The 25,862-nt window shown below is 38.9% G+C and overlaps 1 protein-coding gene across 14 annotated transcripts in view; it reads left to right on the plus strand.

Annotated features, from left to right (window-relative positions):
- The window catches only part of BTRC (beta-transducin repeat containing E3 ubiquitin protein ligase), a 184,464-nt gene that overhangs the window by 135,513 nt on the left and 23,089 nt on the right, over positions 1-25,862 (plus strand). For all 14 annotated transcript variants that reach the window (XR_004482645.2, XM_033425813.2, XM_004268474.3 and 11 more), the window contains 2 exons: positions 19,995-20,226; positions 23,506-23,692. Coding sequence is in view for 13 of the 14 variants with exons in the window: in XM_033425813.2 (XP_033281704.2) it covers positions 19,995-20,226; positions 23,506-23,692 (419 nt within the window). In the remaining variant the exon portion in view is untranslated. The remainder of the gene's footprint in view (positions 1-19,994; positions 20,227-23,505; positions 23,693-25,862) is intronic.

Raw genomic sequence — 25,862 nt, forward strand, 5'->3', positions numbered from 1 at the left:
AATCAGCAACTATGGGGCTTCCCTGCTGGCGCAGTGGTTGAGAGTCCGCCCGCCAATGCAGGGGACACGGGTTCGTGCCCCGGTCTGGGAAGATCCCACATGCCGCGGAGCGGCTGAGCCCGTGAGCCATGGCCGCTGAGCCTGCGCGTCCAGAGCCTGTGCTCCGCAACGGGAGAGGCCACAACAGTGAGAGGCCCGTGTACCACAAAAAAAAAAAAAAAATCAGCAACTATGTACATTGCAGTGTTCTCTAGTTAAAAGCATAATGAGAGCTAATGCCCTTACTATGTGCTCGGTACTGTTCTAAATGCTTTTTCATATGTATTATTTATATCCTAACATTAACCCTTCCAATTAAGTACTGTGAGAATCGCCATTTTACAGATGAGGTATTTGAGGCACAGAGAGGTTAAGTAACTTAGCCAAGAACACATGGTAGTGCTCAGATAGAATCAGTGCAAAATCATGGTATTATTTTTTTACGATATTCTATTACATAAATATGAACTCCTTAAGAAAGACATTTGAACTGGCTTCGGTGTAGCACTTGTGGTCTTGGTGTTCATGTAAACTTCTTTTGGCTATAGAAAATGTCTTTATCCTTTTATACAAAATAGTCCTAGTGTTTTGTATTTAGCCTTAGTCATTGACTTGGAGCTTCATTGTTATTAGAAAGCCAAAGGTCCAGAATTTCATTTTAGAAAAACTGTACACTTGTAACAACTGCATTTTGAAATTTAGTCTGAACTCTACTAACTTACGTGAATTTGAGCAAGTTATTTTGATCACCTCTGCTAAAAAAAAACAGATGCTGCATCCAAACTAAGCTTTTCCTGGATAAATTAAGAAGACAATTACCCATGTATTCCAGAGAGAAATGTCTTTTGTCCCTTGATGCTCCAAGGGTTATTAAAGTTTTACCTGCAGATAACCAAGACTTCCAGAAGTTACAAGTCATTTACTTCATTCACTGCAGCTAAGAGAGGCCTGTGCTGCTGCCTCATAGGATTATTTCTTGCTGCATTTAACATGCATTAACAAGCATTTGGAAAGAGTTGAATTTCTTCTAGAAAGCCGAGTTGGCTTCTTGAGATCCTAACCCAAAAAACCTTGTATTTTCCTAATCCAGGTTTTAGATATAGCTTCTCAAAGGCTTTCTTCAGGAGCAAGTTTTACCAAGTCATTGAGACCTTTTATTGGACCAAAAAATGTAAGGATTAGAACACAAAGAGGAGGAGGGTAGTTTTTTCTTCTTTATTTAAAACTGACTATATTTTTTCCCATGTCCTTTTTTTTTTTTTTTAAACATCTTTATTGGGGTATAATTGCTTTAATTGGTGTGTTAGTTTCTGCTTTATAACAAAGTGAATCAGTTATACATATACATATGTTCCCATATCTCTTCCCTTTTGCGTCTCCCTCCCTCCCACCCTCCCTATCCCACCCCTCCAGGCGGTCACAAAGCACCGAGCTGATCTCCCTGTGCTATGCGGCTGCTTCCCACTAGCTATCTAACTTACGTTTGGTAGTGTATATATGTCCATGCCTCTCTCTCCTTTTTAATTGCGTTTTAAGTGTGTCTCTGTGTTTTCCTCTGGCAGCCAGTGCCTCTATCATTCCCTGTTATTTATTGGTAGAACTTAGCTTTCTGATGCTAAAATTAAGGGAAGATGTGAGGGAGAAGTGTCTTAGTTAAAACTTTCTCCATCACAGAAATTTTATTTTGGTAATATTAATATTATTTAACATCCAGGTGAGCAACCTCTATCTGAGGAAGTTTACAGAAAGAACAACAAGATTCCAGACAATTAAACTTTATTACTCTGCCCGAAACATTAAGTAGTGGTTTAGAAAAGTAGTTTTTCATCCCCTCTCCCTCTTGATGTTTACTGTATGGGAGAGGCCCTTTTCATCCAACAGGCATATTGCTTTTCTTGGGGTAGGTGAGCTTGGTAATGTTATGTCCCTTTTGCATTTGGTTATATTTATTCCTTTCCCTCTCATCTCTCTCCACCTCATCCCTACTCTCTCCCTCCATATCTCCCTCCATCTATTTCCTTGCCCCTCATCTCTTTTCCCTTTGCCATTTCTTCCTATCCATGCTATCCTTCCCATCTTTTTCCCGTCTCTCTCCTACCCACTCTCTCCTGTTCCCCATCTTCAGTCACTTTCATTCCTCTCCCTTCTCACCTCTCCTCTCCTCCTTGCTCTCTCCTTTCTCCCTGCCTCCCTTCCCTTTCTTCCCGCTCTTCCCCTTCCTTCTCCCTCCTCCTCACTCCTTCCCTCCTCTCTCTGCGTCTTCCTCCTCTCCTCTCCCCTCCTTTCCACACTCACAATCACTTATAATTCTATATCCTATAGGATCAGATCTTGACTTCTCTGAGGTGTTCAGCAAAGGAGATAAATTTTGCCTGCTCTGATTAATTTGATGTTATAGACAAAGAATTCTCTAGATGACACAGAAACACTCTCCCACATATCAAATAATTGACTAATAATTTTTTTTTAGACCAGAAAGATATATAGCCACCAAAATGTGAACACTGTTTATTTGTTGATGGTGGAAATTATGGGCAATTTTTATGTTCTTTGTGTTTCTGTATTTTTCATATTTTCTAAAGTTTGTCTATTATAAATGCTGTTTTTTTAAAACATCAATTGATCTTTCTTTGCTTGACCCCAATAATCCTGATTTAAAGAAAGAAAACCAAAAAAAATGAGGAATCAAATTTGATCCTCTAGTGAATATGAACTTGATTTGCCATTTTTTGTTTGTTTGTTTTTTGCGGTACGCGGGCCTCTCACTGTTGTGGCCTCTCCCCTTGCAGAGCACAGAGTCCGGACGCACAGGCTCAGTGGACATGGCTCATGGGCCCAGTCGCACCGCGGCATGTGGGATCTTCACAGACCAGGGCACGAACCCATGTCCCCTGCATCGGCAGGCAGACTCTCAACCACTGTGCCACCAGGGAAGCCCCTGATTTGCCATTTTGCTATTCAGTTTTCCACATCCTTTCAACTTTCAAAATGGTGGCCCCTTGATTGCAACAGGAAGCCTTCAGCTGTTGGCGCAAACATAGCAGATAATGGATGTTAAAAACAGTCTCACAAGTTAGGCTTAAACTCTAAGTCCTACAAGACCTTTTCTGCCTTCCTCTACCTTTCCCAAAATTTAGTTCATATTTTGTTGTTTGTAATATTACTATACTATGAGGGTGGTCAGTTTAACAGACTTAGCAGTTTATATAGAGATTAGTTTTGTTTTGGGGGATAGAGGGGACCGACACTGGTGAGCAGCCATTCTATTATTTGTTATACCTTGTCTATTGTCTTTGCTACCGTTGGTTATAAAAGGCTTAAAATTCATACTGTACTAGGCCATGGTACCAATTCGCTTGCAGTTAAACGTTAAAATTCCAAGTTCAGATTCAAGTTTGACCAAAAGAAAAAAATTCCAGACTGTTTCCTTCGCAGTTGGCTAGCTTAGGTGTGGAAGGTGAATGTAAGACTAGATGAAATGTTCTACACAAAGTTATGCATTTCCTAGCTATAGTGTACTTGTTTCAGAAAGGGTTAAATGGTGTAGTTAGTAAATGATTTTCTAGCTGCAGGGGTTTTTGAAAAGAGATCTAGGAATTCTGCAGTTAATTGGATTCTGCAGGCATGGACTTACAGTCGTTGAAAAAATTTGAGTGAGTGAAATTCTCTTGCTTTGCTCCTAGGTATAGTTCATACCGTGTCTTAGAAGTCCAGAATTATTATTTTTTTTAAGGATCTTATGCCTGTTTGTGCTGGTTGGACATTTTATATGATAAACATGACATTTTGAAAGATTTTACACAATATATTCCCTTGCTTTGCTCTTCTCCCTGTTTTTTTTTCCTTCTTCCCTCATTTCCCCAAGTCTGCATCATTGGTGCTTTTCCTCATTTTTCCCCATCTTGTGAGCAAAGTCTTAACAGTATGTAGAAAGTTAACTGCCTGGAGTCTTTTAAATATAAGTAACACGCAACCAGTAATAAGCTGTCGGTTGTTTTTTTGCTGCCTGCAAAGAAACATAAACACAGCGCTCATTTCTGGCAGGTTTTTACTGTCAGAGTTTCTCCTATTATATTTATCTTACAATTTGCCAGGGGGTGAAGTTATTAAGTTTTAGCAGCAGCCATCGATCAAGTTCACAAGTTAACACGATAAAGGCTCTATGCCGCTCCGATCCGGGGAAATGATGATCCTCACTCGGTAATTAACTAAATGAGAAAGTTAAATCTTACTTGAGAGCTGGGAGAGATGAAAGAGAGATGTTTGTCAGTTTCTCAGTGGAAATTAGAAGCAGTTTTCTGCAATTCCCTAAGCTGCTGCTCTGTCATATTTTACATAAGCACTGGGAAAACGTCTTGTAATTAGTGCTGTCATGGAGGATTTTTTTTTTTTTTGCTGAAGGATGTTGGAATAATTCATTAGATTATCAAGAAAGGCTTGTGTCCTGAAATGATTAGCACAGTGAAATTTAAACCATTAACGATAACAAGTTTAGAGCTTGCTGCAGTGCAGAGGCACCCGGGGTATGTCTGTGCCTATTTCAATCATTTCTTATAATTAAACATTATGTCCTTTTTTTTCCCCCCATCACTAAGACCCATCCAAAAATCCTTTTAAGGTGGCACTGTCTACATCAGTGCGTTTACCAGCCTTGGAGGTGTGCGTGGTTAGTAGCTATCATAATGCAGCAGTAAATTAAACTGCTGTGAGCTTCTTGGTTTAGAACAAAAGAACCTATCACCCTGGAAGCTATGAAATTGCATGAGGGAACCCACTACAGAAACAAGAGCCCCCATTTGAAACCTAAATATGTTAAGTGACTATCCTATCCCTCAAAAATCCAGAAGTAATAAAAATGGCTTTGTTGTGATTTTGGTGAATTTTTTTAATATGGTTTTTCCTATAATTAGTAAATAGAAAAAAAGATTGCCAAGTGTCCAGTCTTTAAATAATCATTTATACCCGGGCATTTGTGAGTTCATTTCCTGGTAAGTTTTATTTAAAAGAATTGGAGTGATTGCAAGCTTTTTCTTGTTGGTTATTAGAAACCAGTCAAATTCATAATGTGAACTTTCCTTCTGCTGACAAGTCTGCCCCTTCCTGTCTTCCACGTTCACTAATCAGATCTGACATATTTATGAGTTCACCTAATATATAATCATATTTAGTAGAAGCTGTTAAAATATTAATACAATAATCCCACTGAGAAATGTGATGCTTACTCCTGTTGAAATGTTTGTCCTGTTCTATACATGCAGCCACCATTTTCTTTTCATTTGCACTCTTACCTGAGGCGCTCCCCCAAAGATAAGGGACTACTTCTTTGGTCACTGAAAGTTATAGAGATTTTTTTAAAACGGAAAACTGGAAATGTTCAAAGTTATGGTTCCACTTTTGAGCATTCATTACCTTTTACTCTGCATGTTCAATTTATGGCCAGATTCTTTCAGTTTCTCTTGAAACTCACTTGTTAAAAGATGCTTAAGTGCCAGTGGACTCTATTGAACCTTCTGGGTCCCTTTTTCTTTTCTACCCTAGTTCTTTGTAAGTTCTAGAGCTGTTCTGGATCTCCCTGCTATCACCATCTCCATCCTTAGGTGTGCTTACTTATTTCTTTCAGTCCTAATCAAAATGTAGACAATATCATTTCCTCTTAATTTAACGAAGACAATGTTGACTTTTTTTTTTAAGAGATATTTTTACAAAGAAATCAAGGGAAAACAGTAGGAAAACGCTTTGAAATCAAAGTTTTTGTATTCTTATTTAGCTGAAGCCTGGCAATAACCAATAGAGAATAGTATAGACCTAAAAACTCCTCCTCTTTCCCATGCAAAAATCTTGAATGTTTTACCTTGTTTCTCCTGGCCACAAGGAGCAAGAACCCTGGTTTTATCCCTATCCAGGTTAATGTACCAGATTAAATATTTGAAGGATCGGCCCTACTGAAGAAGTAAATCACTATACTGAAATAAATGTGTATTATAACCTAGATTTATAATTCTCAACAGGGCTTTTCTCCTCCTTCCTCTCCTGTGAGGGTAAAATACCTTTCTTCTAAGCACTTCCTAATCTACCTCTTCTAACCTTAGCCATGATCACTTCTTGCCTGGATTATTTTATCAGCTCTAATTGGTCTTCCTTCCTCTGCTCTTTCAACTAGCCCTTGTTATCCCCTCCCCACTGCCCCAGATGCCCCCCACTCCCCTTTCTCTGTGTGGTACCTAGTATAAGTATTTCTAAAGCATAAATTAGATGATGCCATATTTAACTATCTCTAAACCTCCAGGGGCTCTCCTTTACACTTAACAAGAAATCCAGACTTCTTACTGTGACCTGGAAGGCCTTACGTGATCTGGCCCTGCGTCACCTTACTAACCTCGTTTCCCACCACTTTCCCCCTCATTCATTTTGCCCCACCCATACCAGTCACCTTTCTTTCTTTCACTTGAATATACCTTTGACTTGTTCTTCCTTCTGTCTGGGAGGCTTTTCCCCCAGATCTTCACAAGGCTTGACTCTCATCTTTCAGATCTCAGCTCAAATGTTACCTGCTTCAGCGTCATTTCGTAACCACCTCAGTTAGAGCAGGTTGTACTATTCACTTCCTGTTTTTTGTTACCTTATTTTGTTTTCTTCACAATACTTACTGGTTTCTGAGATTAAAATATTTATTAAATATTCTCCCTCTACTCCTCACCAGAGAAAGAAACTTTGTCTACCTGTTCACCAGTTTCCCTAGCACCTAGAAGAATGCCTAGCACAGACTAGTCACTCAGTAAATGGTTGTTAAAATTATGGTTACCACGGGTAAGGGGGGAGGGATAAATTGGGAGATCGGGATTGACACATACATACTACTATATATAAAATAGACAACTAATAAGGACCTACTGTATAGCACAGGGAACTCTACTCAATACTCTGTAATGGCCTATATGGGGAAAGAATCTAAAAAAAGAGTGGATATATGTATAACAGATTCACTTTGCTGTACACCTGAAACTAACACAGCATTGTAAATCAACTATAACCCAATAAAAAAAAAAAAAAAAAAAGTAACACAGGGAGGCCCAGGGCAGGCCAGCTCAGGCCAAGACATCACTCTGATCCCACCCCGGTAGCCCTGTGTCCCCTCCCTGTATGTGTGAAGGTGGGGGTTTATGTGGGATCGGTCTTCCTCAAGCAAGAGCAGGCTGATGAGGGGTTAGAAGTCTGATGGGCCAATTATGTCCACACCCCAGGTCAAAGCTGGCTGGGCTGGATGTAGAGAGCCCAGGCAGTGCCCTTCTACCTGAGGTTTATCACAAGCCCTCTAGATGTATATCCTTTCTCCTAAGTGCATATCGGAGCAGACACAGGTCTGTGCCTGATCTGGGAGCAGAAGGTCAAATGGGCAGAAGAAGCAGTGATAAGATACTGGCCAGGCAGGGCTCTGATACCTCCGGGCCAGGCCAGCTGCTGGTCACTGTCATTGCAGAGCCCCACCCCAGAGACTGGCGAGGAGCTGCTTGATGGGGACATCCAATTCATCTGCCCAAGTGAGGGGCCAGTGCACCACACTGCCAGGGAGGGCCAGTGCAGGCTCCCGGTGAGTGTGGCCACTGAGGGTTCATCAGAACCAGGGCCCAGAGGTGAACAGGAAAGGCCTTGGCCTCGAACACCACCCAGGCTACTCCCCAGGATCCTGTCCTGGGCTCACAGGGAGCTTATTAGCACATCCGGCTCCAACATGGAGCACCATGTCAACCTTCCCTTGAGTCAGCTGTAGGACCTGGAGTCCACCGTGGCAGAGTCTGAAGCTCCAGCAGGAGACCCAGCCCCAGATGATGATTCACCACCTGGGCAGGGAGAACCCGCCGCTGCTCCTGCAGGAGACCCAGAGCCAGGTCAAAATTCACCACCTGCACTAGCTCCTGCAGGAAATCCCCACCCGCCCCCGCGGGCAAATGAGGCTCTTCACCACCACCATTGTCAGCTCCTGATCTACACCATCAACCTGCTACCCCAACCCGAAATTTACTTTCTTTCCTCAGTCTTTGTGTTTGAGTGATTTGTAATTTTATCTTTTTCTTCCCTGTTATTTACGGCATTCTGTACTTTATGTTTTAAGTGTAAAGTAATAAAATTTAAACATTTTCTATTTTTTTAAAAAAAATGGTTGTTGGTTGATTGATAACACTGAAGTTCCAGCCTTAGTCAGAATTCTTGTCCTATCCCTCTTAGGCTGCAGCCTTATCCCGAGTACAACTTTTACCCATTTTATTCTTACATTCATTCATCATCGTAATCATTATATCACTTTCCCCCCCACCCCCCATGGGTTTCAATGCCAGAGTCTTTCCTCAGAGTCCTTCTTAAGGCCAAACAGAATTCTTAAGTATCATTTGCATCTCTCTAGTCATCAATATTATTCTCTGTATCTAGTCCTTGCACCCCCAATTCCAAATGTTGTCCTATATCTGGAACATTTTCCTTTCTCTACTTAACTTACCCTTCCTTGTGATTAACACAGGGTTTACATGCAAACTAGAAACTTCTGTCATCTTACTATCAAGTTCAGCCAGTCCATGCTGTATCTTCCAGCCTACACACAGTACCGTTAGCAAAGTCAGCACACTTAACGTTGCCGTGGTGGTGGTTAGGCTAGTTGGTGCCTGCAAGTATATATTTTTCCCTCCTGGCCCAGGCAGCAGCTTCAGAGAAATTCATGGTAATTTTGAAAGTGATGCTTTAATATATTTTCAGGGAGGGAAATGTTAGCCCTTGGCCTTTGAGGACTAAGCTGAGGACAGTCATATAAATACTTAAGTCCTTTCATTTTGTGTGTTTGTCACCTGACGGCTTCTTTCTTTCTTTCTTTTGGAGATAACTGTTCATTGTAAACAGAAAAGCAGAACAGGAGATGTGCAGGGGTGGCAGAAAGTTAGTGTTACCATTAAACTGAGGTTGTTTGTCAGCTTTCCTAGACATTTGAACAGTAGTGGTTGAGTCATCAGGCTTTTGCTGGGAAAGCCAAATCAATTCTACTGCCACAAGTAACCATTACCGTCACTTCCATACACTCTAATATACAACCTTTTGATTTTTTAATACTTGAACTTTTTCACTGTACCCCTGTGGATTTTCTGAGATTCCCAAATTGAAATTTTGCTGCATTTACTTTAGACATTAGTAGAAAATCCGTAAGGGAGAAGGATAGAGGGAAGAGGCTTGATAACAAAGACCTTTATCTCCAGAGTTCTTTACAAATATAATATCTTAGTTATGAATGAAATTAATATTACGGTGGTATTTATCCTTAGGAATATGCTATCCTTAGACGTTCTTAAAATCTATTTTATTAAGATATAATTTACATACAATAAAATACACCCATTTTAAGTATCCAGTTCGATGAATTTTGGCAAATGTATATACCTGTGTAACAGTCAACATATAGAGCATTTTCATTACCCCCAAAACTTCACTGGTGCCCTTACCCAGTCAGTCCCATCCCCATATCCAGCCCCAGGCAACCACTGTTCTGTTTTTATCACTATAAATTAGGTTTGTTATTCCTAGAGTTTTATATAAGTAGAATCATAAAGTAATATATTCTTTTTGTGCCTGGCTTCTTTCATTCAGCATGTTTTTGAGATTCATCCTTGTCATTTTGTGTATCTGTAGTTTGTTCTTTTATTGCTGAGTACTATTCCTTTGTACAGATATATCACAATTTGTTTATCAGTTAAACTCTTGATGGGCATTAGGATTCTTTCAGTTTGGGACTATTATGAAGCAGCTATGAACATTCATGTACAAGTTTTTGTGTGGAAATTTTTTTTTTCCATTGGGAAGGGGTAAACACCTAGGAGTGAAATTCCTGGGTCACATGGTAAATAGATATATAACTTCGTAAGAAACTGTCAGCCTGTTTTGTAAAATGGTTGTGCTATTAAACATTACTGGCAGCAATGTATGGAAGACCCAGTTGCTCATCGTTGTTGCCACTACCTAGTATGGTCAGTCTTTTTAATTTTAGCCATTTTAATAACTGTGTAGTCGTGTCTCGTGATTTTAACTTGCATTTCCCAAGTGACTCATGATATTGAACATCTTTTCATGTGTTTATTGGTCATCCCGTATATGGATCCTTTTTTGTGAAGTGTCTGTTCAGGTCTTTTGCCCTTTCAAAAAACAAAACAAAACAAAATAGGGTTACTTGTTTTCTTTTCTTATCGAGTTCTAAGAGTTTTTAAAAAATATATGTTTGTTCTTTCTTGTTCTTTTATGCCTTATCTGTGAAATGCTTGCCTATCCCAGTAACACCAAGATTTTCTGTTTTCTCCTAGAAGTTTTGTTTTCTTCTAGAAGTTCAGCTCCTATGGATAAGTCCAGCATCCACTTATGTTAACTTTTTTTTTTTAGATTTTTAAAATTTATTTATTTATTGGCTGTGTTGGGTCATCGTTGCTGTGCATGGGCTTTCTCTAGTTGCATCGAGTGGGAGCTACTCTTCGTTGCGGTGTGCAGGCTTCTCATTGCAGTGGCTTCTCTTGTTCTGGAGTAGGGCTCTACGTGCACGGGCTCAGTAGTTGTGGCTCACAGGCTCCGGATGCGCAGGCTCAGCGGCCATGGCTTATGGGCCCAGCCACTCCGCGGCATGTGGGATCCTCCCGGACCGGGGCACGAACCCGTGTCCCCTGCATTGGCCGGCGGACTCTCAACCACTGCGCCACCAGGGAGGCCCGCCCCTAATTTTTTAATAAGATCTAAACTAGAGAACAAGGTTCATTTTTTCTATATGGATATCCAGTTATTTCAGCATAATTTGTTGAAAAACACTATCCTTTACCTATTGAATTATCTTGGCACCTTTCTCAAAACTCAACTGGCTGTATATGTGAAATTGTTTGTGAATTTGCTATTCTGTTCCATTGATCTACATGTTTGTCCTTACACCAGAGCCATGCTATCTTGATTACTATTACTTTTTTTTTTTATAGACTATACTACAGAGTTCCATCCATCAAGTTACCACATGCTGTAGTTTAAGGGTGTGATTCTTTTTTTTTTTTTTAAATAAATGTATTTATTTATTTTTAGCTGTGTTGGGTCTTCGTTGCTGCACACAGGCTTTCTCTAGTTGCGGCAAGCAGGGGCTACTCTTCACTGCAGTGCGCAGGCCTCTTATTGCCATGGCCTCTCTTGCTGTGGAACACAGGCACATGGGCTCAGTCACTGTAACTCGCGGGCTGTAGAGCACAGGCTCAGTAGTTGTGGCGCATGGGCTTGGTTGCTCTGAGGCACGTGGGAGCTTCCCGGCCCAGGGCTCAAACCCGTGTCCCCTGCATTGGCAGGTAGATTCCTAACCACTGCACCACCAGGGAAGCCCGATTACTATTACTTTATTGTAAGTCTTGAAATTCATTAGTGTGAGTCCATCTTTGTTTTTATTTTTCAAGATTGTCTCAGCTAAAGTTTAGGTCTTTTGCACTTCTGTCTAAATTTTAGAATCAGTTTGTCAGTTTGCTTGCTAGATTGATTGATATTGCATTGACGGTGTAGATCAACTGGAAAGAATGAACATCTTAACAATATTGAGTCTAATTTGTGAACATATATTTCTCCATTTATTTAAGTATTTTAAGTTTTCCCTCAGCAATGTTTTGTAGTTTTCAGGTGTTACACATATGTTGTTAAACTTATTCCTAAGTATTACATTTTTTAATGCTACTGTAAATTGTATAGGCAGTTTTTTAAAAAATACGTATTTTAAAAAATGAAATAAAGAGACCTTCAAGATGGCGGAGGAGTAAGACGTAGAGATCACCTTCCTCCCCACAAATACATTAGAAATACATCTACATGTGGAACAACTCCTACAGAACACCTATTGAACCCTGGCAGAAGACCTCAGCCTTCCCAAAAGATATATATTTTTTCTTCCTTTTTCTCTTTTTGTTACTGTGTATGTGTATGCTTCTTTGTGTGATTTTGTCTGTATAGCTTTGCTTTTACCATTTGTCCTAGGGTTCTGTCTGTCCGTTTTTTTTGTTTGTTTGTTTGTTTGGGTCTTTTTAGTACAGTTTTTAGTGCTGGTTTTCGTTGGTGGATTTGTTTTTTGGTTTGGTTGCTCTCTTCTTTCTTTTCTTATTACTTTTTATTTTTAATAATTATTTTTTTAATAACTTTATTTTATTTTACTTTATTTTTTCTTTCTTTCTTTTTTTCTCCCTTTTCTTCTGAGCTGTATGGCTGACAGGGTCTTGGTGCTCCAGCCAGGTGTTAGGTCTGTGCCTCTGAGTTGGGAGAGCCGAGTTCAGGACATTGGTCCACCAGAGACCTCCCGGCTCCATGTAATATCAAACGGCGAAAGCTCTCCCAGAGATCTCCATCTCAACGCTAAGACCCAGCTCCGCTCAATGATCAGCAAGCTACAGTGCGGGACACCCCATGCCAAACAACTAGCAAGACAGGAACACAACCCCACCCATTAGCAGAGAGGCTGCCTAAAATCATAATAAGGTCACAGACACCCCAAAACACACCACCAGAGGTGGTCCTGCCCACCAGAAAGACAAGATCCAGCCTCATCCACCAGAACAGAGGCACTAGTCCCCTCCACCAGGAAGCCTACACAACCCACTGAACCAACCTTAGCCACTGGGGGCAGGCACCAAAAACAAGGGGAACTACAAACCTGCAGCCAGCGAAAAGGAGACCCCAGACACAGTAAGTTAAGCAAAAAGAGAAGACAGAGGAACACACAGCAGATGAAGGAGCAAGGTAAAAACCCACCAGACCAAACAGATGAAGAGGAAATAGGCAGTCTACCTGAAAAAGAATTCAGAGTAATGATAGTAAAGATGATCCAAAATCTTGGAAATAGAATGGAGAAAATATAAGAAATGTTTAACAAGGACCTAGAAGAACTAAAGAGCAAACAAACACAGATGAACAACACAATAAATGAAATTAAAAATTCTTTAGAAGAAATCAATAGCAGAATAACTGAGGCAGAAGAACGGATAAGTGACCTAGAAGATAAAATAGTGGAAATAACTACCACAGAGCAGAATAAAGAAAAAAGAATGAAAAGAACTGAGGACAGTCTCAGAGACCTCTGGGACAACATTAAATGCACCAACATTCGAATTATAGGGGTCCCAGAAGAAGAAGAGAAAAAGGGAATGAGAAAATATTTGAAGAGATTATAGTTGAAAACTTCCCTAATATGGGAAAGGAAATAATCAAGTCCAGGAAGCGCAGAGAGTCCCATACAGGATAAATCCAAGGAGAAACATGCCAAGACACATATTAATCAAACTATCAAAAATTAAATACAAAGAAAAAATCTTAAAAGCAGCAAGGGAAAAACAACAAATAACATACAAGGGAATCCCCATAAGGGATCTTTAGCAGAAACTCTGCAAGCCAGAAGGGAGTGGCAGGACATATTTAAAGTGATGAAAGGGAAAAACCTACAACCAAGATTACCCAGCAAGGCTCTCATTCAGATTCGACGGAGAAATTAAAACCTTTACAGACAAGCAAAAGCTACGAGAATTCAGCACCACCAAACCAGCTTTACAACAAATGCTAAAGGAACTTCTCTAGTCAGGAAACACAAGAGAAGGAAAAGACCTACAATAACAAACCCAAAACAAGGAAAATGGTAATAGCAACATACATATCGATAACTACCTTAAATGTAAATGGATTAAATGCTCCAACCAGAAGACGTAGACTGGCTGAATGGATACAAAAACAAGAGCCGTATATATGCTGTCTACAAGACACCCACTTCAGACCTAGGCACACATACAGAGTGAAAGTGAGGGGATGGAAAACGATATTCCATGTAAATGGAAATCAAAAGAAAGATGGAGTAACAATTCTCATATCAGACAAAACAGATTTTAAAATAAAGACTATTACAGGAGACAAAGAAGGACACTGCATAATGATCAAGGGATCAATCCAAGAAAAAGATATAACAATTGTAAGTATTTATGCACCCAACATAGGAGCACCTCAATACATAAGGCAGATGCTAACCGCCATAAAAAGGGAAATCGACAGTAACACAGTCATAGTAGGGGACATTAACACCCCACTTTCACCAATGGACAGATCATCCAAAATGAAAATAAATAAGGAAACACAACCTTTAAATGATACATTAAACAAGATGGACTTAATTGATATTCATAGGACATTCCATCCAAAAACAACAGATTACACTTTCTTCTCAAGTGCTCATGGAACATTCTCCAGGATAGATCATATCTTGGGTCACAAATCAAGCCTTGGTAAATTTAAGAAAATTGAAATTGTATCAAGTATCTTTTCCGACCTCAGTGCTATGAGACTAGATATCAATTACAAGAAAAAAATGTGTAAAAGATACAAACACATGGAGGCTAAACAATACACTACTAAATAATCAAGAGATCACTGAAGAAATCAAAGAGGAAATCAAAAAATGCCTAGAAACAAATGACAATGAAAACACGACGACCCAAAACCTATGTGATGCAGCAAAAGCATTTCTAAGAGGGAAGTTTATAGCAATGCAATCCTACCTCAAGAAACAAGAAACATCTCAAATAAACAACCTAACCTTACACCTAAAGCAATTGGAGAAAGAAGAACAAAAAAAACCCCAAGTTAGCAGAAGGAAAGAAATCATAAAGATCAGATCGGAAATAGATGAAAAAGAAATGAAGGGAATAATAGCAAATATCAATAAAACTAAAAGCTGGTTCTTTGAGAAGATAAACAGAATTGATAAGCCATTAGCCAGACTCATCAAGAAAAAAAGGGAGAAGACTCAAATCAATAGAATTAGAAATGAAAAAGGAGAAGTAACAACTGACACTGCAGAAATACAAAGTATCATGAGAGATTACTACAAGCAACTATATGCCAATAAAATGGACAACGTGGAGGAACTGGACAAATTCTTAGAAAAGCACAACCTTCCAAGACTGAACCAGGAAAAAATAGAAAATATGAACAGACCAATCACAAGACCTGAAATTGAGACTGTGATTAAAAATCTTCCAACAAACAAAAGCCCAGGACCAGATGGCTTCACGGGCAAATTCTATCAAACATTTAGAGAAGAGCTAACACCTATCCTTCTCAAACTCTTCCAAAATATAGCAGAGTGAGGAACACTCCCAAACTCATTCTACGAGGCCACCATCACCCTGATACCAAAAGCAGACAAACATGTCACAAAGAAAGAAAACTACAGGCCAATATCACTGACGAACACAGATGCAAAAATCCTCAACAAAATACTAGCAAAGAGGGCTTCCCTGGTGGCGCAGTGGTTGTGAGTACGCCTGCCGATGCAGGGGACACGGGTTCGTGCCCTGGTCCGAGAGGCAAAAAAAAAAAAAAAAAAAAAAAAGATTATGTACTTCTACGTATATTATACTTCAATGAAAATTAAAATAGAAAAAATATATTACATAATGAGAACGAAGGATATATTTAAAGAGAGAGAGAAGGCCTAGCTCCAGCAGTGTCATAAATTCATTGACTGTTGATTTACTGAGCACTTTACTGTATGCCAGGTGGTGAACCAATTAAGCATGGCTTTTCTTAGATTATTTTATTTGATCTTCACAAAAACCCAATATAATAGATTCTATTATTAGCCCCATTTTACAGACAAGGGGAACAGAGACTCAAAAAAAAAAATCAAGTTATTTATTCCATGTCACACAGCTGCTAAATTGAGGAGTTAAAATTTAAAACCAGGTCTTTCTACTGTAGGGCCAACGCTCTTAAAAGAGTGCGGTATGGTGTAGTGATTAAGAGTACTCATGTAAAGTGATGATGGATCTGAGGTGTATGTCTTTCTACCTACAAGGAAATACTCTGTTTTGAGGGGTGGTGACTAGAATGTAGTACCAGCAGACAGTTGGCAAACACATGAACTCTCAGGTTATACTTCATTTCTAATATACAGTGTTTTAGGTCCCATTTATGACTGGATCATTGAAAGTATGACAAAGTCTTGACTGAACTTTAGCTCCTGCGGTGGGATAATCAATATGTGAAATCCTTAGGCATTTTTATCTGTTAATGGTCTGATAGCCACTGATTCCATTTTTATAGAAACATCTGGTTCATTTAAAGTATAAACAGAATAATTTCATTACTTTGCTGATTATTGTTTTCTGTTACTGGCGTTTCTGGTCTTTAGCCAATATACAGTACTCCGGTGGCATCCAACTCCAGTCCGTTTCCACCTTTTAAAAGATAAAAGACAAATATATAAGAGATGATGGAGTGAGAGGTTTTGGATGTTGGGATCAGAAGTGGCGTTTGGTCAAGCTTCTAAACCCACCTATTTATTAGCTCTCAAAATCTTACTCCATATTTCACAAGTTTTCATTTTCTGAGATACAAACAAATAACCTGCATAAAACAGTCCGGAAGTCCCCCAAGGCCCGTGTCCAACAAGGTTCTTATTAATCATTTTTGGTCTTATAGACAACCGTGGCATTTATGCTAAAAAACATCCAACTCTGTGTACACCAAGGTTTGCTGTTTATGGTGTCCACTCCTTCTATGTCAATAGAATGGCTTGGGATTTCCCTGGTGGTGCAGTGGTTAAGAATCTGCCTGCCAGTGCGTCAGTGCAGGGGACAATGGTTCAATCCCTGGTCCAGGAAGATCCCACATGCCGCGGAGCAACTAAGCCTGTGCACCGCAACTACCGAGCCTGCGCTCTAGAGCCCGCAAGTCACAGCTACTGAGCCCGCGTGCCACAAGTACTGAAGCCCTTGCACCTAGAGCCTGTGTTCCGCAACAAGAGAAGCCACCACAATGAGAAGCCGGTGCACCACAACAAAGAGTAGCCCCCGCTCGCCACAACTAGAGAAAAGCCCGTGCGCAACAGTGAAGACCCAACACAGCCAAAAATAAATAAAATTTTTTTTTAAAAAATAAAAAGAATGGCTAATGCCATTCTTGGAAATATACTTTCAGCTGTGTATCTGGAATCATTTGTAAAGAGGCCTACAGGTAGGAGTTAACCTTTAGAAATTAAGGCAAGTCTGTGCCTTTAATAGCAGAAGTTGATTATCCAAATCTGATACAGTTTTATGGCACATTCAATATGTCTAGGCAGGTATGAACTCCACAGTAGCATGGGTCTCCTTGCCACACTGGGTTTGCCTCAATCAAATATGCCAAAGATCCATCAAGTTACTTTGAAAAGTACAGTGCAGGGCACACGGGTTCAATCCCTGGTTGGGGAACTAAGATCCCACATGCCACGGGGCAACTAAGCTCACATGCTGCAACTACTGATCCCACGTGCCACAACTAGAGAGAAACCCATGCTCCACAACTAGAGAGAAACCTGCACGCTGCAACGAAAGATCCTGTGTGCCGCAACTAAGACCTGATGCAGCCAACAAAAAAAAAAGTACAAGTACCTAGTTGTACCTACCACGTTGTGGTTATCCTCTAAAGAAAATCAACTTTTAGAGTAGCAAAAAGTTCAGTTAATTTCTGAATCTTACCCTAGTGTTCCCCAGCTTCAGACTTAAGTATGGTCATTGTCTCCTTTTTCCCCCTCATACCTCGTATTCAGCCTATCAGCTAATTCAGTTGGCTCTGCCTTCAAAGTGTATGTTGAATCCCAATTATTTCTCACCACGCATGTAGCTACCTTACTAGTCCAAAAGATTGTTGTCTCTTCCATGGACTACTGTGAAGTAATCTGTTAATTAGTCTCCTAATTTCCATTCATGTCCCCTGCAGCCTATTCTCCACATAGCAGTGATCCTTTATAAGGTCTCAGATTGTCATGCTCAGGCTATGTGCTTCTCCATGTGACCTCTCTCTGCATAGCTTCTCATCCTCCACACTTCCCTCTCCAGCAGGGTACTCTGAATTTCTTACATGGTGGCTCAAGGTTCTAAGATGGAGTAAGCAGAAGTTGCCTGGACTCAGAAGTCCCAGAATGTCACTTTCTCCACATTCTGTTAGTCAAAGACCAGATTCAAAAGCTAGGACAAACTACTTCTTGATGGGAGGAACAGAATTCATGTTCAGGAAGGGATGGAATTGTTTGGGGCCATCTTTGGAGATAGCTACTACCACCCAAATGACCTGGATCATCTGGCTTGGACTACTTCTTCAACTGTATTTCTTCTTGCTTTGCTCACTTGGTTCTAGCCACCCTGGGCCCTCCTGTTGTTCCTTGAACATGCCATTTAGACTACCACCCAGGACCTTTGCTCTCAAAATGCCCATTGCCTGGACCATTCTTCCCCCGTGTAACAAAATGTCTAGTTTCCTCATTTTCTTCATGTGTCAGTTCAAATGTCATATCTTTAGGGAAACTGTCTCTGACCCCTTAGACTTAAATAATTGTTAGGTTGTTTATTAATTGCTACATAACAAATTACTACAAACTTAGCAAGTTAATATAACACCCATTCATTAGCTCACTGATGTCTAGGTCAGAAGTCTGATATAGCATGACTGGGTCCTCTGCTCAAAGTATCACAAGGCTGAAATCAAGGTGTCGGCTGGGCTGAGTTCTCATCTGGGGAAAAATCATCTTCTCAGCTCATTGTTGTTATTGTTGTTGGCAAATTCAGCTCCTTGCCTTTGTAGGATTGAGGTCCCCATTTCCTTACTGGCTGTCTGCTGGGAGCTGCTCTCAGCTCCTAAGGATGACTGAATTCCTAGTCAGGTGATCCCCTTCTCTTCTGCAACCAATTGGAGAAAACTCTCTGCTTTTAAAGGGCTCATGTCATTAGATCACACCCACTGGAGTAATCTCCCTATCTCGTGGTCCTGATTTGGGACCTTAATTAAGTCACGGCAGTACCTACATGTTTGTTTGAATAACTGAGAGAGATGCTTGTACACCAGGGGTCAAGAATTTCTTGGGGGACCATCTTAGATTTTTGCCCGTCACAATAGCATATATTAATTTTTCTATCCCTTTATCCTGCTTTATTTTTCTTCAAAATACTATCTACATTATATTTTCTGTTTGTATGGTAATGTTTTTAGCTTGCTGTACCTACTAAAATGTAAGTTACTGATGGTAGAGACTGTATTATTTTTGTTCAGTGCTGTATTCCTAGCACCTAGGACAGTGTTTGGCACATTATAGATGCTCAATTAATATTTATTGAATGAATCAATTAATATAGAAGACTTTATGGCATATAATTTTGATGACAGCAGAGAGAGGATTTTGGGGTGGTTGGGGGGAGGAAAAGGGTATATTGAGCATTGATGTTATTTAAGCTTTATCTCCAAAGGTACCAGGGTCTCAAATTATTCATTGGCTTTTCTTTGCATGGAGGATTTCTTACTTGACTATTAAAAAATAAGCTGTGGGCTTCCCTGGTGGCGCAGTGGTTGGGAGTCCGTCTGCCGATGCAGGGGACGCGGGTTCGTGCCCCGTTCTGGGAGGATCCCACATGCCACGGAGTGGCTGGCCCCGTGAGCCATGGCCGCTGGGCCTGCGTGTCTGGAGCCTGTGCTCCGCGACGGGAGAGGCCACAGCGGTGAGAGGCCCGCATACCGCAAAAAAAAAAAAAAAAAAAAAAGTTGTGAGTAAGTAATTGTATAAATGCCCAGTAACTGGTGTATACAAGAAAAAGCAAATTAGCTTTTTTGCTTGCTAGTAATAACATGCTTTCAATCGTTTTTCATCTATATATCTCCAAATAATGCTTTCCTACGAACTTTTGGAAATGGATACCTTGTCATCCAGCAGTATTCCTGATTTACCAACTTGCTGTGGTATTTCTGTGGCTTTTTCCATACAACTGCTGTTTGCAAACATCCAATTACTAATAGAGTAACAGAGTGAGCTCCATCATATAGACATACATAACATAGCATGCCAGACTGGAAAATTATATAATTTCTCTTATTGTCAGTACTTATATGTTTCTTTCAATTCACCTCTTCTACAGACAAAACTTGCCAATGGCACTTCCAGTATGATTGTGCCCAAGCAACGGAAGCTCTCGGCAAGCTATGAGAAGGAAAAGGAACTGTGTGTCAAATATTTTGAGCAGTGGTCAGAGTCCGATCAAGTGGAATTTGTGGAACATCTTATATCCCAAATGTGTCATTACCAACATGGGCACATAAACTCGTATCTTAAACCTATGTTGCAGAGGGATTTCATAACTGCTCTGCCAGGTATGTCTACAGATGTTTGTAAGCCATTAATTTGCCTGGAAGATATGTTACAATGGTAATCATACTAAATCTACAACTCTATTATCTCTCTATTTAAAAAAAAAATCTTTGTTGGCTTGATTTTTACAAACTGAGCATTTAAATTGTACCTTCTTGGGATATAAATACAAAAAATCAAACTCTGTAAATAATAGACTCCTCTTTCCCCTCTCTTCTCCCTGTCTCTATTCACCCTATTTTTACTCACACGTAGGTTTAAATAAAATCTTTTCTGAGGTGTTGTCTGGTTTGAGATGTGTCTTTTATAATGTGTCTTAGTTTTAAGGTATAGTAACTAATGTATTTGAATTTGGATTTCTATGTGAATTTATCAACCGAATATTTACATTATAGGAATGAATAAGAAACATTTTTAATTGAATATTTTAGAAAGGGTATCTCAGGAGCCTTGTTGTGATATTAAATATGTAAATGCCAGGGTTTACAATCTCACTGCTCAGGAACTAAATAGCTATTATAAACTATATATTTTTAAATATATATATATATTTGTACAGACACACACAGACACACATATACACACACAGACTTAAAATACTTTGGAGAGTGCTGTGGTTGTTTCACTGAATGCTTGATGGTGATCTAGGATACTATGTAGGCATCAGTATTTGGGGAAAATGCTGTCTCAGGAAAATACAAGTTTCTCACCTGTGTTAATAGCTTATTTTAAAAGAAAAATAGTACAGAAGTGAGTGAATCTCTAAAATAGCTTATCTTGTTTTTATTTTTTTTCAGTTGTTTCCTGATTATAGCACTTATGGGAAATTTAGAAAATTCAAAACAGTTTAAAATATAAAAATAAAATTTACCAGAACCCTACCATTCAGAGAGAACTACTAATATGCTATTAATATTTTTCCTAGGTGTGTATATTTCCCTCATAAGTGTTTGTAACATTTTTTTCTTACTGTATTCTCTTAATGTGTTTTTCTAAGTGTTGGTTCGTTTAAAAAATAATTTTTTATAGTATTTGTATTACTTACGGTGATTGAAGCACACATTATTTAAATGCTTTATTGAACATTTAGGTAGTTTAAAATGTTTTTTGCATTATAAACTGTGTTGTGGTGGACATTCTTATTCATCTTTTGGGCATCCTAGGGAAAAAAATACCAGAAGTGGGATTTCTATATTAATGAATTATGAACATATTTTAAGGCTTCTAATACATATGCCAAACTATCCTCTAAGAAAAATATACCAACTTATACCTTCCCCCCAAACTGCATGTTACCACTCTGCTTAACCTTTGCCAATTATATCTTTTTAAAAATTTGTTTTTCCAAAATTGGAATTTAAATTGCCCTTTAAAATAAAAGAAATGCCTATTTATATCTTAGAAATAACCATTTTCAAGCTGAATTTGTTCCTATATCTTTTGTTAAGTAGAATAGATTTCTGCCCCTTCTTCACTCATTGGATTTTATTTTAGCCATAGGCAAACAGTTTTCTTTGTGCGAACAATCTGTGTGTACCTCATTACTGTACTCTTCCCAATCACTGAGACATGTTACAATCTCAAGCATATACCACTAAGAATTGAACAGGAGATGATTAGACTTGTATATCCTTTGCCTAATAACAATCTCTGATGTATATCTGCTGACCACTTCATAAGACACTAAATCATCAGTCTAATGCTTTATGGCCGCTTTAACTTATGAACCTACACCATCTGGCTACATTTAGTAAACCAGACTACTTCAAAAAATGCCTGTAATCCATTAATGTAATGGGTTTGTTTGGAGTGTTAGGTGAAATTACTTCCAAAGACTTATTATAGGGACATAGTGAAAGATCAGGAGCAATTTCATGCCAGCCATTAAAAACAGGAATGCATTTTGGGAACTTCTGATGGTGTAGAAAGTTTCAACATAAAGATGCATTACTGTGTTTTGTATGATGAACTAATTATTATATCTTTAATTGGCTTATAGTCATGTTTCTTTAATAAGAATTAGGTGATGAATGCCTCCATCTGCTTGTGCTTAAATATGAACATGTGATGCCAGCCAAACAAGATCCATTTAATGCTTTCTTTTCCAAATCTGCTGAAAAATGTGACTGATATCCATACAATTTTTATAATTAAAATAACGTTTAAGCACATTTGGATTTTTGCTAATGGCATCCAAATGTGTCTTTGTATGATTCAGGGGAAAGACACAAAATGAAATGTGGTATTCTCTCTCCTGTTTGTTAAGTTTGTGCCTAAGGGAATCAGAGTATGAAGGAATCTTTCTGCACTATTTAAGTCTTTAGCAAACCTCTGATATGTAACCTGTAAAGAGAAATAACTTTGAATGTTTTTGTCTCACTTGTGAGTTAGAACAGCAGCCAAAAGTTAGTGCAAATATCCTATTTTACAGGATTTGTTCCTCTGAGGCCCCAGTACAGATTTGGGTAGTAGAGAATTGTAATTGAGAAGCCCACCCAGTTAACACAGTCCAAGATCTACTTCCACTGTTTTTCTCTGTATATCCTACAAAAATAGTCTCTGAAATTATAAGTTATCTATTGGTCTGGGATTTTTTTTTTTCCTTTTTTGGCCAACTGTCATTTAGGCTTTATAGCAGCAACTGTTCTCGAATATATTTTTTAAACATCTAGAATTAAACTCGAACTTAAACATACCTCTCGGTCATTCCTCTTGGAATGTTTCTATATCAATCTGTATTTCCTTCTTCTCTCCTTTCTGCATGCCCAGAATTCTATAATCCAGAACATTCTGACTTAGTGCCTCTCCCCCAGTACATTTAAAGGATATTTCTTTTACTGAACAGCTTAGGAACTGCAGCAGTAATAGAAACAGAATGAGAAATGGACCTAATATAGAGAATTGGGGTGTGGGGGGTGTGAACCACAGAGTTTGAGATGCCATCCATAGAACATCCCCTAGTGCCGAAATCCATATAGATAGATGTGAATTGTTTCCTGGAATCCTTTTTATTTTTAATGTCTTGGGGGGTTTGCTGGTTGTTAGTTTTCACTTCCTTATCTAAAGGAAGATGGAAAATACTGTTCATTTCTGTAACCTTATAGAAAAATTATTGACACTCATTTTACCCCAGTCTGTTTGAAAAAGAAACTGGACCACACTAGGGACAGTAATGTGCCTTCATAGCAGAATAAATGCTGTTCTGATTTAAAGGACCTTTTGTAAAAAATCATTCACCACTATCTATGTTCTTTTTCTTTGCCTCCTCCCCCGACCGAAAGCTCGGGGTTTAGATCACATCGCTGAGAACATTCTGTCATACCTGGATGCCAAATCACTATGTGCTGCTGAACTTGTGTGCAAGGAATGGTACCGAGTGACATCTGATGGCATGTTATGGAAGAAGCTCATCGAGAGAATGGTCAGGACAGATTCTCTGTGGAGAGGCCTGGCAGAACGAAGAGGGTGGTGAGGCTTTTAACGTTCTTACTGTTACAGAGCTTCAGGACCTGGCCTTTCAGTCTCTGGAATACAGTATTATTGGGAGCCATGAGACCACTTATCTTTTGATACAGTGATTTTGCTGTTTTATAGCAAAAAATGTTAAATAGTTGTTCGTGTACTTGACAGTTTTTCTTCTGACCAGTCACTCATAAGTGACATAATAATGTGTTAATACTGCTTTGCAAAAAATCATTAAAAAACTGGCCAGCCATTCTATTTGAAGCGTTCTGTTCTCTGGGCAGAGATTGGTATCCTGAAAAAGGGCTGATGGGCAATTTATAAGGCAAGTAGATGGCTTTGAATCACACAGAAGCCATCAGATCTAGCTTTCCCCTAAAATAATCCAGAACAAATAATTATTTTCTTTTTCAGATTTCTTGCCTTCAGCCCTTGCCTGTGGTGTTTTATCACCTTTGTAATCAAAATTATTTTTATGCCCAACTAGAATAAGAACTCAAGCCATCAGAAAGAGGGAAGATTGGAATTTAGTATAAATCATTGTTTCTTTTTAAGACTCTTATATTTTCTCAAGATTTTACTGCTTAATCCTGAATCCCTTAAGGCATTATATAGTTAGCAGCCCAAGAGATAGTCACCAATTTTGTTGTTCTCTTAATGTAATGGTACCATTTCATTAGAACTTCTGGAAGATGTCTTCTATATATAATTTTCTCTCAGAGGATGTCTCTATAATGTCACTATAAGAAAGTTGGGTGTGAATATTTCATAAATAAAATAAAGGTGACATATTAAATGTTTTAGTTGGGAGATATGCACCAGCAGGCATATGTATGCTCAGTGATATCCTGAGCAATTAATTTTATGAATTGTTTATCGTGGATCATAAAGAGATACAGAACAGTTAAGAATGGAGGATCAGCTTTTCTTAGCAATTTTCATAAAAATATAGTCAGCTCCCTTACTTTTTTTGCATCTTTGAAATTCATTAAAGAATAATAAACATAATGACCTCTAAACATTATACCAAGTGCTTCAAGAGATTTCTGTCATTCTGGCTATTAGGAAGACTTTAAAATTTCTCCCAAATTCAATTAAATTAGGAAGCAAACGCCAGGCAGTTTGGGGCTATGTAAAAATTGCATAAGTGAAAGTTATTATTTCTCCTTCCCGAATATGTTTTCTTTATTCTCATTTATTTCACTATATAGAAAACTAGAAATCTTACCTTTCATAACTTATTTCATAATTTGGAAATAAACTCTTTATATTGTATAAAAAAAAGTATATAGTTGTATGGCATTCGAAGTCCATCATTTTGCTAAGCATGCCAGGATGAGCCTTAGAAATAGAGGAGGCAGTTGCTTACATGGGAAAATTTTAGGGCAGCTAGGAATATTCCTCCACCCCTCAGGGGAAGAAAAAAAAAAATGAAAAAAAACTCCCCTCCAAATAAGTCCTGACCTGAAATTTCAGTTGTAGAGACTTATTCCCATAGCTATAAAGGTTTTGTTCCCTGTTAAAATGTACTTTGTTCCCATTTGGACTGTAAATGACAATAAGCCTTTATCACACCTTGAGACTTTACAAAGTCTCTTTTTTTGAAGGCAGGGAGAACAAGAAGTAGATGGACAGGTCTTGACACATACATGTGAAAATGCCAAAGATAAATGTAGGCTCCACAGTTTTGTTTAGGGTTGGCATCTATTATGTTAGTTACACAGAAGAAAAAACCAAGTAAGATCATTGAACCAGACGGCTTTTTGGCCTTTTAAAAGGGTGTGTGAAGGTATAGCTGAGAAATAATTCAGGATTCAGCACCAATTATCACTTTTCCCTCTATCTCTTCAACCACAGAAACCCATTCCTGCTCTTTTGAGGATCCTTCAGAGTTCTGACTATATTCCTTTGTCTTTGGCCGTATTTATCAGCTTGATACAGACCCATGAAATTTCAAATATTTGTTCACCCCATGAAGATCGCCTCCACTATCCCCTTCACATTCTGTGGCTGCTTATTTTTACATGTTGCCTTTCTTCCTGTGTTAGTTGTCCTTCCCCACTTAAAAAAAAAATTAATCTATGATCACTTTTTCATTTTTTTCTTGCAGGTTGTCTTAACCAAGCCTCCTTTGTCAATAAAGTCTGTTATACTACCTTTCCCCAAATACTGTCTT

This window comes from Orcinus orca, chromosome 14, assembly GCF_937001465.1.
Source record: "Orcinus orca chromosome 14, mOrcOrc1.1, whole genome shotgun sequence".
In the NCBI taxonomy this organism is placed as follows: domain Eukaryota; kingdom Metazoa; phylum Chordata; class Mammalia; order Artiodactyla; family Delphinidae; genus Orcinus; species Orcinus orca.